The 19,714-nt window shown below is 38.6% G+C and overlaps 2 protein-coding genes across 5 annotated transcripts in view; both read right to left on the minus strand.

The window, feature by feature from the left end:
• Positions 1–143: 143 nt before the first annotated feature.
• Positions 144–3,597, minus strand: LOC107718110 (cholesterol 7-alpha-monooxygenase-like). The gene is made up of 6 exons (XM_016525067.1): positions 3,397–3,597; positions 2,461–2,701; positions 1,760–2,364; positions 1,192–1,322; positions 921–1,099; positions 144–790 (listed from the first exon to the last, which is right to left on the minus strand). The coding sequence occupies exons 1-6, from the start codon at positions 3,477–3,479 to the stop codon at positions 491–493; spliced, it is 1,539 nt and encodes a 512-aa protein (XP_016380553.1). The 5' UTR covers positions 3,480–3,597; the 3' UTR covers positions 144–490.
• A 12,723-nt stretch (positions 3,598–16,320) lies between these two features.
• The window catches only part of LOC107718111 (protein FAM110B-like), a 49,537-nt gene continuing 46,143 nt past the window's right edge, over positions 16,321–19,714 (minus strand). For all 4 annotated transcript variants that reach the window (XM_016525071.1, XM_016525068.1, XM_016525069.1 and 1 more), the window contains one exon: positions 16,321–18,834. In XM_016525071.1, the coding sequence (XP_016380557.1) occupies positions 17,316–18,509 (1,194 nt within the window). In that variant the 5' untranslated portion in view covers positions 18,510–18,834 and the 3' untranslated portion in view covers positions 16,321–17,315. The remainder of the gene's footprint in view (positions 18,835–19,714) is intronic.

The raw sequence follows: 19,714 nt of genomic DNA on the forward strand, positions 1-19,714 counted from the left end.
AAGCCCTCTGATTGGCTAAACCAAGTATCTGACCGCAAATCTGACTTTTCCTCTATTGTTTAAAGAGGCTGTTACAGAGTTCAGCGTGATAGCTACTTCATCAGGACAATTATTACATTGATATTTTTAAAAATGTCTGCATTTAATTCCATAGCCTATAAAATTGCTTACAGCACCCTTTTGGTTTAAAAATTAATTGTATACATTCAAAATAAAATTCACTTACAAATTAAAAGCACATATCATTTTACAAGAATTGAAAAGAATGCTATGAATAAAACATCGCATAAGTGCAATAAATGTTACAGATTTTTTTTTAAAGGAGAGCTCTGAAGTTTTTTTTTTCAAACTTTGTAAAATCCCTCTCAAATGAACCTGAACAGAAAGAAAACACAATTGAGACCTATTCACATTTGTCTGCTTGGACATGATGCAAAATTTACATTATTTACAGTTTAAGTCGACAGTCCATAAATAAGTGTGAGATTTTCTAGTGAGATTTGAGTCTGTATCGAAAGTCAACATCATAGGTGGGCTGCAAAACACCCAGTCCGGCCCGAGACTGGTCCAACGGCGGTTCTTTCACATCAGGGTCTAAAAGCTCCATTTCAAAGTACGCTAACAACAGAGACAGAAACTGCTTGATCTCATGCACAGCAAAGAAGCGGCCAGGACACTTGGTCACCCCAGAGCCAAAGGGCATGTAGTAATAACGAAGCTTGCGTCCGTTTCGGTAAAAGCTGTTTTTTTCCTGTCCATTCTCGTCAAGGTATCTGTCATACTTATATGTCTGTTTGTGGCAAGATGCAAAAACATTAATGAAGAGATTAATTCTTACATAATTTACAAGTTTATTCTGATTTTTTCAGGTGAAAGCTGCAATTGATCTATTAAACACCAGCAAAGGACATAATACTCACCAGAGGATCTTCATAGATCTCAGGATCAAAGTGAATCATCGGGGGGTACAGGGCTATTACATCATCTTTGCGGATGTGGTAAGACTCGTTGTTGTCCAGGTGAAGAAGGAAATCGCTCTTGGCCATTCTCACATTCAGGGATGCACTGGACAGCCTCATAGCCTCTTTAATGATACTGTCTGTAATTACAGAGAAGCTTTAGTCCACATGACATTTTGGTATGCTAATAATATTGAGTACATAAATGTTTAAATATTTTCAGTGTTCCCACCTAGAATTGGCATGTTGTCCAACTGTTCCCTTCTTAGTACAAGTCGAGAATTCACGGGATCGACTTTCTGATAAGAACTTTCAAATGTTCGCCTCACTTCCTCGCTAGCAGCTTTCATGGCCGCAGGGCACCTGCAAACAAGCAGACGTTGTGTCATCAACTTAACAGGTACATTGACATTTTTTTGTGTGTGGTTATAAATACAGATTTGTGGTAGAGAATACAATTTCAGTCTTTTTACTTTTCATTCAGTGTATTACTTGCTGTTTCTTTGTAATTCATTTAGAAATTTACGAGTGAAAATTGTTTCTACACCATTTTTTTGTCAGTGTTCTCTGATGCATCAGAGGAAAACTATAGTTTCATGTCAATTAAAAACATTCTACAATAGTGCAGATCAATTTCATGGTTTAATGCTTCCAAATGCAGGTACAGTATGGTCTTTTCCAAGAACACTCTGAAGTAATGCTTATCTCCAACACTACAATTAACGTATTTATCTGTGCTGCTTGATAACCCTTGGGAGTGACTACTGTGCAGTTTTACACTTGCTGAGTATGAGTTGTACCTGATCATATAGAACAGGGTCCAGAAGGTTGCAGGCAAAGTGTTGGCTTGTGAAGCCCACAGCATGGCCACATGGGTCCTGGCTTTGCTCAGCTCATTGAAGGTAGATAATGTGTCATTCAAGAGCATGCGCAAGCATATGAGGTCAGACACATTGGCACGCTTGCTGAGGTTCTCGTGGAGCATGGTCTTGGCCAAGTTCTCGCGAGCGCTGTAGGCACTCTTGAAAACATGAATCGGGAGACCAGCGATCAGAGCAGGGAAGATCTTATCAAACTCTTTAAAGTTCTCCAGTGCATTGAGCACCAGAGCTTTTTGGGCCTGTTGACGTGCAATGCTCTGGTCTCCATCCAATTCCTTTCCAAAGAGGGTCAGGTAGCCTGCTTCAAACATGATCTTGTAGCAGAAGGCAAAAATACCATCACTCTGCCATTCGGAAGGTTTGGCCTTCAGCACACCTGACTGCAGCATGGTGCTCTGTAGGTTTTCCATCATGGTCTCAATGAGAGGAGACAAGGCCTCCCCTTGCAGGGTCTTCAGGAAGGTCTGATGCAGGTTCTCGGTGGTGTAACCGTGACTGGGATCCATGCTCTCGTGACCAAATGCCTGCAAGAACACATGCACATCATCACATGCCAGTTTAAGTAGTTCATTTTGTTGTTAGATTGTTGTTAGCAATAATCAAGAAGTTATTTCATTTACCTTTGCAGAGGCATCCAAGTGAAATTTCTTCCAGTCCAGATGCCTTCCTTGACGGATGACAGCATGGTAGGAGAATGGATCACAAAGGAAATGGACATACTGCCCAGCGATCTTGCACGTAAAAATGTGACCATGTTTGTTCTGTCTGCTCTGAAGAAACTCCAAAGGATTGGCCCCAAACTGAAGAGCACAACCAAGGTAAGGGATCCAACCATTTTCTACTGGAGGCTCCCCATGCCGTCTGAAACAATCACAGCTCCAAAGAGTTACAAAACAGCTTATAAAATCAGGGTTTAAGAACAAGAAACAAGGTTTTATTAGCTTGCTATAGATCAGAGTCTATCCTCGAAAAAACAACAATCTCAAGCAATTTCTTAACTTTTCTTTAGTAAGTCACAGGGATGTTTGAAGAGTGGCCATTGTGAGATTCTACCCTGTGGCCTTCTGTACCCCGTTGTATGCATCAGCTTACATCACCATCACAAGACATGATTTATATAGCTGTTTTTCCTCTTTCCATTTCCTTGCTTGTTCTGAGTTAACAGTTTCACTTCCTCTGTTACCTATATATAACGAAGCCCCTCACAATAAAGATTTGAACCTTGAGTGAACTACACTTCTTGTGTCTGAGTCATTCTTGGTCCCTGGTACCAGCTTCTGTGCTCCACCGCTCAACTCGATCTGATCTTCTCAAACAATTTATTCTAACACATACAAAGCAAACTAATTTTTGGAAAACTAACTAAAAGAAAAAAATATAATAATTTAAGAAGAAATTACATGTTTAATTTAAAGAAGTACCCTGCAATCTTGTTATTTAGCATTAGAGATTGTAACATTACATAACATCAGTTGTCAAACAGATGTGAATCCCACCATCCCTGAGATGTTCCCAAGCTTAGCGAAGCTTTTAGTCACAAATATGTGGATATTTACCTTCCGCGTATTCCTGTAATAAGCCAAAGACAACAACAGAGCCCAACAACTATGGTCCAAATGAGAGCGATGCTTAGGATCATGACTGTTGGGGAGACAAAAACTGGTGGAACTAGAGCGTGGCTGTAATCCTCGAAGATGCACTCATGTGCTCTTAGCACTGTTTTTATATGATTCACCACATGTTGCAAGCCACAGCCCTTTACGTAACTCCACAGCTAATGACTGCCCCACACTTTTTTTCTGAAAATGTCCCATATGCCTTTAAGAAAAAAAAAACCTGGATAGGTGTATGTGTGTATGTGTGTGTTTGTCCTTGAACCATGGACACCTCCACCTGATGGCCAGCAGACTGTACTTTGATAGTATTGCAAAGTTGGGAAACAGCTTCAAGGTCTTTGATATGTGTGATTTTTGGGGGGGTTGGAACTCTCTGAAACTCATTGAAAAGATTTAAGTATGTTTATTTATTAAAAAATAAATGACCTAACCTTTATCTGTAGATTTTTATGCTGAAGTCATGCTATGTACGTATTAGGCAAATTCATTTCCATGGATGTATTGCGTAATATGGAAACTCACATTTCACCACCATTGGTCTTTCAGATTTCACAAAATAAAACTGTATTGGCTTTAACAATGAATGCACACCTTCACTTCTGGATAAATGCTCGGCCCAAAACCTGAAAGCATCAGTGAGTTCAGTCAGTTCAAACCCACTGACATGAGCTACACTGACAACTGACATGAGCTAGTAAGTAAAATTTTAGTAAAATATTAAAAAATAAATAAAGACATAAATACAGTGCATAGTTTAACATCATTACACACATCATACAAATAATGAGAATAGACATGATTTTAGGAATGGATAATTACTAACAATGTTTTGTTACCTTTGGGCATTTAATCAATTACACTCGCATGCATTTAAAATTAATTAAACATTCTTCTCGGATTCTATAGGCAATTGAATGGATCGATAATCAGCTGAGTTAACTCCTTTGATAAGGTCCAGATGAAGGCCATGTTCATCAACTTTAATAATTAACACTGTGATGGCCAAGCATTCATTTGACCTTGAAACTACAGCTAAAACAAACAATCTGCAGCAATCAAACCATTCTATACTGTATCCTCAAAAGCCTCTTTCCACCTAGTTTATTCACTTCACAAACAAAATGTTTGAAAAGTGAAATGTAGCATTATATGGACATACCAATAAAAAGTGTGAGGGGATTCACATATAGCATAAAGGTATTTATAAAGTTTTATGGCTGCTGTAACTTTTCATTCAAAGAATACATTTAACTCAAAGCAAACGGTTGCTGTTGCTCCAAATCTGAAGACTTGGAAATACCATATTTGATTAAGTTTGTGTTGCTGAAATAGTAAAAGTACATTGTCCAAGAAATACATTATCGAAAATATTTAAAACGTTTTAGATGAATACTTCATCTTATAGGAATACAAAATGATATATAAAAAGGTCATAATAAAGATACCTTTAAAACCTTACTCTATGAATATAGCATGGTATGACACTAATAAGGGGCCGACGACAGGATAAAATACAGACTTTTTATTTAAGAAAGAGAAAGAGGATGTTTATATAGTGTCCACCCAACATGGCAAATCATGGCTATTAAAAAAAATGCAGGATAAATTAGTTTGAAAAGAAAACTCTTGGTTGAGAAGCTGAGCAGAGACTCCAGACCTCAACTATTTGTGTTGAATAAGGGAGTGTTTAAAAGCCCCTGCATGTTTAACCAATTAGGTGACTATTTCTGTCACCTGACAGGGTTTGGGTTCCTTGCCACTGTTGGCTTGCTTAGTTGGGGGTTAAATGACACTTAATAATAAGTAATATTATCAATTTGACTGCACTGACACTATCAGATTAGAACAAAACTTGCATTGAATTGAGATGAATAATTGCTTTATAGCTGAATTGAGTTTTTTTCATAACATGAATTTTGCAACAACGACACTGTTATTGAACTGAACCGAATCAACATTGAACTGACACTACTGTCTCACTTTTGAAGTTTGCTTCACTGATTCTGTTACTTTCCTGTTTAATACTGTGAAGCTGTGCTGAAACCATGTGCTTGTAAAGCACTATAAAAATAAACACTTGACTTGAACAGAAGATAAGATTCTTGTGAAAATATAAAATAAAAAGGATATAAAGAGAACACAAAAAGCTTTTTTTTAGGTAAGAAATAACATTTCATGTCCGGTTTGTAATTTGTGTGACCATGTTAATGAATGTTGGATTGTATATTATCTGAATCAGCAAGGTGCCTTGTTTAATTTGTTATATAAGATCTAAAAGCTTTCCACCTACATAATAAAAAAACACTCTAAATCTCATGGCTGATCAGACAGGGAGGGTCGTAACACAACCTTCTCTAGCAGTTTGACTGAATACACAATGATAATACAACATGAGACAATGTACCCTAAAGGCTGAGGAAAGACTTTCCCTTGAATAAAACATTTATACAAGTCCAAACATGAAGTCTGTGTCTGACCACAAACTGACTTGGGCTGGGATCACATTGATGAAAATAATACATCAGAGACATCTTTTGAATTTGTGTAGAAAATCACATTCCACTGGTTTAAACTTAAGTTGGTGCAAGCTGGTACAGGCATACGTCTTTGCTACTGCACATGTACTGTAAGCTTTCTCAAGTAATTATTTATATACTTGAAGTTACATGCAGAGTATGACCTGCAGTTGTTCTGTATGGAATGAATAGGGCAATAATGTAAAATATATTTCTTCATGCATAAACTTAAGCATCACACATCTTTGCCACAATTAGCTACATTTGGTTGTCCTGTTAAACGGTTGTGAGCATGTACCTGTTGTTTGATGACCAGAGGCCAGACTAATTCTGCATTGCATTCTACAGTCACTTTGAATGGATGACTGCCAGGGAAGGTTGTGAAATAAAAGGGAGTCTGGTTTTGAAGAATGGATAATGAGCTGCCAATCTGATATCATAATATCATTAAAAAGTTTAAATGATTAGCATTTCTTGCACCTCCAAAAATAAACTATTTTATTATTTAGAATTGATTCAGAATTGATCAGACATTTATAAATCAAAGTTATGCTGTGCACTGTTTACATATGCTGTGCATTGTTGTCTCTGCATATACAATTATGCATTTAGCAGATGCTTTTATCCTAAGTGACTTAAATTGCATTCAGGCAATACATTTTTTTCTCAATTCGTGCAACTCTAGGGAATCAAACCTATGACCTTGCTATTGCTAGCATCATTCTTAGAGCTACAGGAAGGCTATGCTCTACTGCAAGCATTTAACTAGTCCTTCAACTTTACTTGAATATCAATATTCATTTTGATAATAGCATATGTTGGATAATTATACATAAAAGTACTATGACATTTTTGTCTGTCAGCATCCACAAATACACTATGACCCTCACAGTGCCATAAAAGGAAAACATCATGAGATAAAAGCAAAACTATAACTAACCTTGAAGCTGGACTGGTAATGTAGAGATAAAAGAACAACTGTTTACTGCAGCCTATTAAAATACTCTCCCGAAATCAGCCAAAAGACACTTCCAACATCAACACTCTTAGATGCTAACATGTCAGCAAACCAGAATTTTTTGGGCAGCCCAGGGAGTTGGAGGCCTGTACATTTTGCAAAGTCCATTTTCAACCCCAAAACCATAGCCACATTAATTTAGAGCTGCTCTATTATGGCAAAAATCATAGTCACTCTTATTTTGGTCAATACTGAAATTACTATTATTTAACACAATTTGTGGTGGTTGATATGATCAAACTCTTATTTCACAACAGGAGTAATTTTAGATATCATTGAAATTTCACAATTGTCAGAGAGCAGCGGGACACTTATGGCGCTTTTCCACTGCGTGGTACGACTCGGCACGGTACGGCTCAGTACGGTACGGCAGCTTCAGGTAAATAGAATGCTGTCACTTTAAGACCTCATGTGCGCATCCAATATACACATTTGATTTTCTCCCAACTGTTTACATTCATTCAACCAACTGTGTTTCCATGAATATTTACCAACAAATGTAACATATTTTTGTGTGTTTTTGACTGTATAGCCACACACCGGAAGCCCATCAAAAACTTTGCTTGCCCGTATTCCACTCCGTCTTGGAGTGTGTGGCCACATGCACAGAAAGACTGCTAATGTGTGGTCAATACAAACTTAACCTCAAAAACATTTCTCCTTACCAGTATGGACCACGTGATGTGTAGCTGTTAAAGATCAGTTTGCATTTTAGTGCACTCTGTGACATGCTCAGTGTTGGGGAAAGTTACTTTTAAAAGTAATCCATTACAATACTGCGTTACTCCCTAACAAAGTAACTAATTATGTTACTTAGTTACTTGTTATGGAAAGTAATGCATTACGTTACTTTTGAGTTACTTTTTAAATCTGGGCAGGGCTTGCTTGTTTGTTTTGAATATATAAAGTGCTTCTTTTACAAATGTAAAAGCGCTTTCACAACAAAAGTGAAATGAATATGGCTCAGGCTGAAGGAAATGTAAATTCACGTCTGTACAGTAGAGGGCGCAGCATGAAGAATCTGACGCAGGAGAAGAAAGTTTTGATTTTTGCTTATTAGTATGTTTAAAATAGATCATCGAATGTCAGTAGCAAAGACATTGGTTAATGAAATGTGATTAAATACATAAATGATTGACTTATTTAACATATTTAATTATTGCAGGTTTGTATAATATTCTGAGTTTGCATTTCACTGTTTTTATTCATTTTAAGGAACACTGAATCAGTTTTTTTGAGTAAATGCATGTTCATATTTAGTCTAGAACTACAGTAAGATCATGGCTAGTCTACATCAGTGACATTGAAGCATTGATCTTTCCTGGCCAGTGTTGTTTGTTGAATTCATGATCCAGTAAATACATCAGGCTACTGTTATCTGTTTGAACTATGAAATGATTCAGACACCCCTGACGTCTTCAAAAAATACTCAACTTCAAAGCTCAAAATGTAGAGGTCCTTCCGATTTCTTGTCCTATTCCGACAATATACAAACATCCCAAGATTTGCGGTGTTTCTCATGCCGCATGCCAGCAATGTATTTTTCTTTCGTAAGTTTTCTTGACTCATCTGTGGGCTGAATCAAGCTGGAACATGAGTGATAATAACTCTGCTGACATTTGCAATCATGCAGCAGTTGCTTAGACTCAGTTATTCAGATCCAGTAGCATAACTGTCAAGTTACATTATCATTTATTAATTTACCCCTGATGACACACTTTACTATAATCTCGAGCTGAAATCTAGGTCCAGTCAGTGTGCAGCAGCAACAGTATTATCAGTCAACAGACTTAAGTGCATCTGTCACTTAGGTCAAGGCTAGGCCCTAATAAATTGTGCATGCAGTATACACATTCTGGATGTTACATGGTTTATACTTAATCTCTGCATAGTTTCATGCTAACATCATGCAGGACAACATTCAGCAGGACCACCACTATAATGGTGGGAAGGATTTCACAACAACTCCATTAGGTGTGCTGTAGAATCCAGTAGAATTCATTCAGTGTTTATGTTACTTCACTCATAACTAATCCACAGTCGGGGCTCTGTATGATGCAAAAGAAGGTAAAGAAAGCCAGAATCAGTTGAGTTTGTCAGAGTTGTGGCACAGTGGTTAGCATGCTGCTCCTGAAGACCTAGGTTTGAGTTTTGTCTGTCTTGGTCTTGTTTCTCCTCTCTCCTTGTACTTGCATGTTTATTTCACCTCTGCCTTATCTCAAAAAGGAAAGAAAGATAAGTTTATCAAACAAGCCATATTAATATTAGACAACGCAAGTTATGACATAAGTCAGAAAAAATGAATGGAAGATGATAAAAGACTTATTTATGACTGAGTTTAGCTAACTTTAAAGGATAAATACTTTGCAAAAATAAAGGCAACATGCTGAATAAATTTAAATGAAGCTTATATAATCATATATGTTAAGTAATTAATCTAAAACAAATTAGCATTATAAAAGTAATAACACTAAAATAACAAAAAATAAATCAATTTTTCAAAGAACACACACACACACACACACACACAAAAGAACAGTTTGGCAAAAATGAAAATTCTGTCATCATTTAATCACTCTTGTGACTTACTTTCCTCTGTGGAACACAAAAGAACATATTTTGAATAATGATTTTTTCCCCCCCCATTACAGTAAACATCCATAAGCAACTTAAAAGCTACATGACATTTCTCACTGCCGAGGTAATAACGGCACTGTTGTTGGAGCAGATGAACTTACAGTTTCGCTATTATTAGAGATGCTGCTGCAGAACACTGTTGAGAGACACACAGACTCAGATAATTCACACATGCTTAATTGCTCTCTCTCAATCTTTCTCTAATAACTTAATAACTGCATTAGTCTACTATCACCGGCTCAAGCCTCTGTTACTAGGTCTAAAATGACATTTTGGAATTAGCAACGGAGGTGTGGGATGAGATGCTAAGAAATTAATCCTATACACACAAGAGCGTTTTAAGGACAAAAACCTGACAAATATCTTAAAAAACAACATCTGAATAATGTGGTAACCTTGAGGTGTGGTAACCGTGGTGTAAGCGGAATAATTGACGACGGGCTATTGAATTATTAGAAAATAATGCACACCCGAATAATGCACTCCTGCGTCTTTCATATATAAGAAAAAAAAAACAGTTTTGTTATATTGGTCATGTTGAAAACGTCTCTCGGGTCACTCATACACTTAAACTAGAGCATGAACTATATGAACTTAACATAAAAAAGTGACCAGTCCTTTCACAGACCCTTTTGACAGCCTATATAAATGAATTATCAAGGTGTCTGATGCATGTACTGCTGTTTTCCTTATTCTAATGTGACTCTGTGACAGTTTTCTACACTCAACTACTGTCGTATCATCATTACTGATGAGTTTTGTCCTGAACTCACTTGGTTTTATGATATAGGAGTCTCTGAATGACTTCCCTTTCAGTGTAATTAGTTTGCAGACTCTCCTCAATCTGTCCACACAGTTTGCTGACTGTCATCCACCTGTCCTTGTTGTATTTTCAAATACCCTGCCTTTCAAGAAAGCCAAGTCCCTCAGGAGAACACAAAGTCTGCTCTAGCACTCGATGAGCCCTCCATGCTAAATGGATGAGATGTGTCAGTGTGTGCTGTTGTTGGAGCCGATTTGCCTAATTTGGGAACAGTGTGTCATTTTATCTGCTCCTAGCAGAACAATCTTGAAGCTAAACAAGAAAAAGAAAGTCTGTCAGCTAACGTTGAATGTTGGTTTGACAGAGCCTTGTAAGAAAGTTAGTTTAAAGTGTGAAGGTTATTTAGACTGGGTGTACTTCTAATTCTTCGGAAGTTTGCAAAGAGAGTTGACGTTTGAAGGTTATAAGCATTGTTTATTGTGAATACCTGGGCCATATGAAGACATAAGCAAAGTTTGATGGCATTTAGACTTTGCTAGGAGGTTGGTAACGTGATCTGAGTGGTTGCAAGTTTAGGTGTTTGGATTGAGAGATTGTTTGAAAGCTCTAGGAAATATTAGTCCAATTTGATCCACAAGTCACTAACACTAAGCAGAGCAGTCTGTAGTTCTGTGCTAACTTTGGTGGATGCAAAAAGCTCTATGAGTGATATATGCATCATGTACATCGATTCCATGTTAATCAAGTTCATGTCATTTGAACAACATGGAATGAAGTTATTTTTTTAAGCAACCCAATCAAATAGTGATTTTGAGCTGAATCATCATTGAAATGACTTGAACTGAATAATGACAGTGCTGTCTTCTGTAGGGCTGCTTAGAGTTGAACCGAACTTGTTTCATAATGAATTAACTTTACACAGTTATTGAACTGAACTGAACTAAAGTGAACTAACACTGAACTGGCTGGAGCTGAATAAATGAGACTATTGTCTTTTTTGTTGTTGCATCAATTATGTTACTTTACTGTTAAATAGTGTGATTAATACTGCTTTGAAACAATCTGTATTGCATAAAGCACTATGAAAATAAAGGCGACTTGAATTTATTTGATTATACAGTTCCCTGACAGGATTAATTATTTCATCGTCATATATTTTTGTGACCCATCACTGAATTATTTTCCTAGCAAACAAACTGTTAGCAAGCAATAGCATTTAAATATGAAATTAGCATGGTAAATATTAAATGCTACTTGGGTAAAACAACAAAACATGTTTCCACCCTCAGCCTAAGAAAAAGCTCAGGTGTAATTGAAATGGTTCCAAATTCCAAATGAACATTGAACACTATCTAGTCTCCCTCTTCTCTAATCTTGCTCAAAAACTCATCAAATAATACTTAATTTCAACATGTTTAGTCTTCCTATTAAGTCCCCATGCTGGGAACGAGTAGTGCTATTTTAGTAGTGTCAGTTGCAAAAATAATTTTTGAGTACATGACTGATTCACATTCATGGTCCTAATTTAATCCTGGAGATTGCACGTTTTAGAAAATTACATGAATTTAAAGCAAAGAAATCAAGTTCAGAAGAGAAATGCAATTTTGTTGCACAGATAACAATTACTATCTGAGTTTTCCTGTTTTTTTTTCCAATGTCGTTTAAAAACTCAAGTTGACAATATCAAAAATTGCAAATGTGAAAACCTCTGTCCTGTTAATTTTTTTTTTTTTTACATTTTATTGAATGGCAGATAAAAGCAATACTTTCACTGTCATTAGTCTGTCTGGGCGATGCTGCTTATCTGCAGTATTATTCAGGCTATACGGCACTGCTGTTATAGACAGAGATATATTTTAAGTAAGTATTCAGTAAATCACTCAGAAATTGCTAGTAAATTTCACAAATAATTACAGCAAGTAACATTTAATTGAACGTGAAATTTCAAAAATGAAAGACTGAAATAGTACTTTTGTTAGTAAAACATATACAGTGTATGCATGGAATCAGGGGCGTAGTTTACGCGGGGGACGCGGGGGACGTGTCCCCCCCACACTTTTAATATCACGTAAATTCGTCCCCCGCACTTCGGGCAAGTGTGTTCGCATAGAGGTTTTCAAGTGCCGGAATACTTAGCTAGCCCACTGCAGCATATTTGTCAAAACATGGCATATACAATAGAGCACACTAAGCTCAATGCTGTATCCCACAATGCAATGCACTTGACCTTACATTTCCAACATGACAAATTAACCAGAATATCACATTTTCTTGAATTAAAAATTCTAGCAGTCACACCACTTCCTGTATTAAAAATACTCTGATGAAGTCATGTGACTGTATTTATTATTGTATAATTCACTGTTTTACATAGTAAGTGTATGCTGTATGTTTCCAATAAACGAGTATTCCTTTGTGAACAGCCAAAACATCTACAGCATGTCTTTACATTAGGATCATCTGTATGTGTGTGTGTGTGTGTGTGTGTGTGTGTGTGTGCTGCCCTCTTGAGGTTCTGTGTGTTTAGATTTGAATGGACTGTCAAACTGTTGAACTGGTTTGGCATTTTATTCTAGTTTCAGAAGTGCACACATTTTAAAATATTAAGCACAGTATATAAATATTGCGGTTTAGAAATGTGAAATTAGATTATACAAGTTTTTTTCTATATCTATTCTTTGTAGGAAGCAGAAAGCACCACTAGGGGACAGTCTCTGTTTGCCAATGATGTAGTTATTGTTCATGCTGATCTGGAATGACATCAAGCAACTAGAATGAACCACTAGATTGTTTTTGAAAAAATGTATAAAGTAACATAAGATTTTTGCACCACACATGCACTGTTTATAGTAAAATAAATCTGAATGCGAGGAACATATTTGAATATCACCATGGCTTACTTTCACTGGATAAGGATCCAGATAGGATTTCTGCTCCTCCTCTGGGGGCCAAGAGTTTGATACAGAACTGGGAACTGAAATGAAATCTTTCTAGGTCAACTACAGTCCTGCGTGACTGACCTTCCATCTTCGGTGCTGTGAGCACAAACCTGCTTGTGCATTGTGTCCTTGAGACGGGAAGTGTGTATGTGAAACTGTTCAACTTATACGCATAAATTACTTATCGATATTTCAGAGTAGAAATTCCACTGAAGGTAACTGAGAAAAAAAACAAAGGCTTTCTGATGGACCACAGGCTAATACCAGGCATGCAGCTAGATAAGAAAAAGTAGGGTACAACGGGGCTAAAGGCGCCTTTGATATTATTTTCCTCTAAACCACTAGATGGCACAAAAACGTGGCGTAGCACTTTCCAAACATCCGCTTTTCAAGATGCACGTGTATCTGTACTTATTAAAACGATTTTGTTTCTGTATTTTAAAATATATTTTTTATATTAACATATTTTAATGACAGTATATTTATTGAACAAAAATGACTTCTTTTATTTTTCAAAATAAGCAGAAAAAAGTACAGACTTTGCTAAGGTGATTGTTTTGAACAAGTATTAACTTAGACATTATTAAAAAAAAACATTATTTTAGCTGAAGTATTTGTATCAATAGCGTGTGCCTTTTCCCCCGTGCTGGTGAGCCTTTTACCCCGTGTTTGGGGTAAAAGCCCCCTCTTGCCGCCTCATACATTTATAAGATTTTTAAACAAAATAAATTATTTGAATGATTTATTTTCACACAAAATCTAATGCTCCATTAATGTTCAACACAACGTATATATTTTTCTGCAATTATACATTTTAGGCGCAGTGAATGGCACATTTTTTCTTAAGGTGGGCCTTTAGCCCCGTTGTATATTTACTATGGAACCGTCCAAAAACAAAAAGTAGTATTCATGTTCAAACATATAAAAGTGCATATGGCTTATCATTATTCAGTTTTTTATATATATAAAGAAGTCTGCTATGTTCACCAAGGCTGTAGTTATTTACAATTAAAAAATGTTCAAATGTAATTTATTCCTGTGATGACAAAGCTGAATTTTCAGCAGCTATTACTCCAGTCTTCAGTGTCACATGATCCTTCAGAATTCAGGAAACATTTATTATTATTATCAATGTTGAAAACAAATTGTGCTGCTTAACACTGAACAAATTGAACAAATAAAGTCACACCAGATATGATGGGTTACACATATACTGTCCTTAATACATGGCCCAAGTAAAAGCTTTCTTTCATCTCAATTTCATATGCAGGCACTACATGCATCAAACTAATACTGTAACAAAATCTGTGTGTCATCTCAGTATAAAATACCCATTAAAGATATTCAGAAATGGAAAACACTTCAGATGATTATGGTTGTTGATCATATTTGAGAAGACAGTATTAGAACAATCTACTACACATGTTAAAAATCATGCTTCTGTAAAATTAATAAAATATACTTATTATACACTTGTACCTCTACAGTGGTTATGTTTCATAATTCAGGTTTCTCCCTTCTTTTACTAAACGTCTTTAGTCATTTCAGGCTAGAGAGGAATCTTAGAGCAGCTGATGCTGGTTAGCTGTGGGCTACCATTTGAATTTCAATTTCAGGAGCATTCATTGTACACAGAGCCCTCTTACTCTCCTGACTGAACACAAGTGAATGCAGGTTGTTGACAAAGCTTTTACCAAGCTACTGGAATTTTAACAATGTGTCCCCACATGCTTTCTAATGATATTTCGCTCTGATGGCTTGCTCGTATTGTTCAGACACTTGACAAGGTATAACCTGACTAAAAATTGTTGGCAGAAATTATTTTCATGTCATGCAAAGCCCGAGGGAGGATTTGCTAATCCTACATTACACACTTTTTCTGGGGGGAAGGGGAGTAGCGAAGAGGGCGTGCATTGTGTAAATATTGTTTAACAGGCACTCAAATGCTATTACAAATCATTTTTAATTTCCCTAAAACAACATTCAATTTCAAAACAACAAGAGTTGGCAGCCATTTTATGGATTAAATAAGACATGCCTTATTCTAGTTACTAAAATGAACAGTCACGTATAATAACAGTTCTATGTGGTTGCTAGGGTGGTTCTGGGCAGAAAACTGCAAATTCAAGAAAAAGTCAAGAGTCCACGATATTCTGGTCGCTAGATAAGCCACCTGATTTGAGGTATCATTCATGTCCGTAGCACAAACAATTGACTAGTTAAGCAAAGTTTAATAAGCATGTAGTTACACTGAGACTTGACTTAGCAAGCACCACAAAGCCCAATTTAGTGTTTTCGATAGCATCAAGTTGAAGGTCTTTTTTCTAAAATGCAGAGAAAAGTGGGTGAAAACATAAGGTTTCACGTAAGTGTTCCAGCTTGTGACCCGTAGATCCCTTGAACTTGTTTATGGGAGTGAGTTAGGTGCTCTAGGGAGCGAGGGGGGCCTCTAGTGCAGTGGTCTGGCCTTTCTAAACATTTGTGATGAATTAGATCATTTCCTCTTGCCCTGAGAAAGCAGGCAGCACAAATTACTAAATTAAAGATACCTACCCTCCAGCGGACAGCCATGCTCTGCAAAGAGACAAGGGCTACAATGAGAGAGCGAAATAGGGTTTTAAAACAGGGAACATCTTGCCTATGCGCAAATCGTGAGGAAATAAGACTTGACAGCTGTTTTCTCAGCGTCAGCAATGGAAGAATCACATGACTGGCCTTTGTGATTTTTCCACTACTATCTACCCACTGTGTCAGCTGGTTTAAAAATTACTCTTTGACTGCTTAAAAGGAAAGTTTGTGGAAAAAAAACATAATAATAAGGTTGTCATTGTTTACTCACCCTGATGTCGTTCCAAACCTGTTTGACTTCCTTTTTTCAGAGGAACACAAAAAACCCAGATATTTTGATGTTTTTCTTTAAGAAAAAAACATCATATGCATGCATCAAATATATAAATAACAGTAAAATACATTCAAACAAAAAGTTGATGGCAAAAGTTGGCAAAATCAGCCATTTATTGAAATGAAAAAGAATTAAAAGTGAACAAACGTCTTGATGAAATTTTTAAGTAACAGCTCAAACTTCAATATACCGAACATATATGTCATTGCAACAACAGTGTCATACAGATTTGGTCATGGACAAAGTCTCACACAGCCTTGTGATGCAAGCCCAGAGAGGGAACAAACAGACAAGGAGCTATGGAGGAACATAGCATACTTGTCATCACACAATGCTTTTCCGACAACTCTGAAAATTATATACATATTCTTACAGCATTTACACCTTTCGAAACAATAGTACCACAAAAATAATCAACCGCCAAACAGGAACTTTATGGACGACAGACAAAGTGAAAACAAACCACATGAAACTGAATGGTGTCATGATACTGCTGGAACAATATGACCAGTGCAAGGCTGACTGAGAGAAGTCGGGTGGGGGAGATCTCGAGAATAGACTAAAACATGCTTCTGCTGCATCTATTCACAGAGGTTTATGTACATACATATTGTATCCATCATAAGAACCAGTAAAAAAACTGACAGAAAGAGAGGATCAAAAGAAGTCTAAACACACTGCAGCTCTGCATTCATACCGATATGGCTTCCTGGCTCAGTGCGCCCAAGTGAAATAAGAAGCACCTGAAAGGTGCTGGCATCAAAACATCTGACAGAAAGAGGCAGAAAGAACAAAAGGAAAAAGGAAATATGAGTTGTTCTCTGCACAGAGATGGCATTGACGCAACCATCTTTAAAGAGGCTCCTACATAAGCTGCATTACCTTGAGGCCCGCAAAGAGGCTGAGTTTCTAAGGAGCCATGCAGATTCAGAAGACAGCAAACACTGAATGCAAAAAGCGACTAAAAAGTGCCATCAACTCAAAATGCTTTGCCATGTAATCTTTCGAGATTTCAAAGACAGTGCATGGATTGCAAAAATAAGCAGGTACCAAGTCCAGACCAGGTTGGGGTCTGTTCCCTCTTTTAGACATGGGAGACTTTCTGAGACTCCCGCGCCTGCTTGATGCTGTAGAGCCACTTAATGACCCGGGCATTCCGTTCAACAGCAGAAATGCCATAGGGAACACGCTCCCCAGCGTCGTCTTCTTCATCAGTCAGGTCGTCGTTGCTATGCCGTGACTGCTCACAGTCCGAGCTGATCATGCTGGCACTACGGAAGTTGAGCGACACGATGTCAGAGTTCGCTCGGGTGAAGCTTTCCACACCTACGCTCTCCAGCTCCTCGGGATCCAGCCCACAATAGTTGAAGAAGCGCTCCACGTCTGCACCGGCCCGAGCGTAGCGATCGCTCAGGTCTGACTTGGAGCGGTTAAGAGAGGGCCTGCGGGCCACAGAACTGCCCAACTCCAGCTCCGTAGCAGTGCTAGATAGTGTCTCTCTTTCAGGGGAGCAGGGAGCATTGTCACATGCAGCCAAGGCCTTGGTGCTAGGCTTGGGCGGCAGTGGTGGTGCGGAAGAGCTGCTGCTGCGGGCCGCTCTCAGTGGCTTGCCATTGCACATGCGGCGAATGTCTGAGGAGCTGTGGGAGGCGTGCAGCGGCGAACGCTCGCCATCAGCCTCGCACGACCTCTCCTCCAGCAGCCTGCGACTCAGGTTCAAGTTGCCTCCCTGTGGACTGTGTCGACCTTGCGTGGAAGGTGGTACCTTGAGCGAGTCAGCAAAGGAACGACATCCAGGTTCCAACAGCTCGGACGATCGATGCGGTGCCCAGCTACGAGCCCCGACTTTGTGCGACATCCCCTTGGCGGGCCCCTCGGATGAGGAGGAGCTGTTCAAGATGTTCTTCAGGATCTCCAGGTTGAGATTCTCCCGTTTGGTGGTGGTTGCGCAGGTGTCCGACTTGGCGTTGTTATTGGAGGCTTTCAAGCCAGATCCCACACCGCCAGTTCTCTTGACGGGAACCGGGAAGACGGGGGGCTTGGCCGGTATCTGTGGCTTGATGGGTTCCTGCTTAGCATTGATGACCTCCTGGCTCTTCACGTACTTAGCCTTGTCGGCCTCGAGTCGCTCCACGGCGCTCAACCGCTTTGGGTTGGACTCGGTCTGCCGGCGGAAGTAGTCAGGCCCCTTGTTGAGGATGCGGAGTGGGACAGCGGAGGCAAAGGCCCCACCTTGACCGGCGGGCTTGCTATCTGCCTGTAGCATCTCGGTGGGCATCTCTGCTGGTCTCTCGGCGGCCGCCGTGGTGGATTCCGCAGTGGACTCTCGTCAAGGGGCAGTCTGGAGGCACACACATCAAGCCAGATGACCGGACTATTAATCCTGTCTCCACTGGCTGTCAGCAGTGAGGCCTCATACTCACAGCTCATTTATTAGCCCCCGCTTCCTCCACACAGCCAGACCCCGCACGGCGGAAAAAGAGAGCACTCAGATCCAGTCAGTGTCAGCACACCCGTCAGGCTCGGCCAGCTGGGAGGGAGCACTAGAGGATTGTGGGAAAAGCCTTGTCGCTGCTCCTTTGTTCCTGGCCAAGGCTGAGAATCTGAAACACACAAGGACCAACCCTGTTAAGGGAGCAGGTGACATCACATTCCTAGCAACAACAAGAAGAGCTATGACTCTGGCGTGCTGTTGGCCGATGAAGCACTAAAAAACAACTAATAGAAACACACGCACACCTCAATATCAGTGGAATTAATATAATTTAGGCGGTGGTGGTGAGTGTGGGTTAGACAATCTTAGACTTTAATCTAGGAATATTTATGTAGGCTAGTGCACTGTGGTCCCATATGTATAACTGTAATATATCTAGAAGTTATCCTTATATGAAAATCCTTCGTTTATATGATACATTACTGTCATTCATCTGTATAATCATCCAATAAAGCAAAAAAGAGAATTTGATTAGCTAGCTTTCTTATTTATTGCTTATAATCATTTCATATAAAAATTATATTTATATATTCTCATATAAGTGAAAAGAGGCTAATTATTCTCATACAAATGCAAAGAAACAATGATTCAGCAAATTGTGTGTGAGTGCGCAAGTTTTCTTTTTGCGGCGAGAGAAATACAGACGTATGATCAGGGCTCATGTTCCTGCCTCATGTTCATGTTCCATGAGGTTGTTTGCAGGGGGACAAGAAAAAAAACCACACAAAATGGTGGAAAACTTTCCTGGTCTCATAAATAAAAGTAATTACAGAGGTTCTTGGACAAGAGTGTTGGTGCTGGCCACAATTGTTCTGGAAATTGCTATGACAAAGCATTTTATGGCACAACAGTCTGTGACAATCTTCTGATTCTATCTAGGGGCTGCAGAGATGAAACTAAGAACTAAACATCAGCACAGCCATTACTGAGGCAGCAAACAAGAGGTCTCTCCTTTGTGCTCAGGCCCATTTTATTTTAAGCTATCACAA

The sequence above is a fragment of the Sinocyclocheilus rhinocerous genome, unplaced genomic scaffold (genome assembly GCF_001515625.1).
Source record: "Sinocyclocheilus rhinocerous isolate Xijiao unplaced genomic scaffold, SAMN03320098_v1.1 scaffold480, whole genome shotgun sequence".
NCBI classification, from domain to species: Eukaryota; Metazoa; Chordata; class Actinopteri; order Cypriniformes; family Cyprinidae; genus Sinocyclocheilus; species Sinocyclocheilus rhinocerous.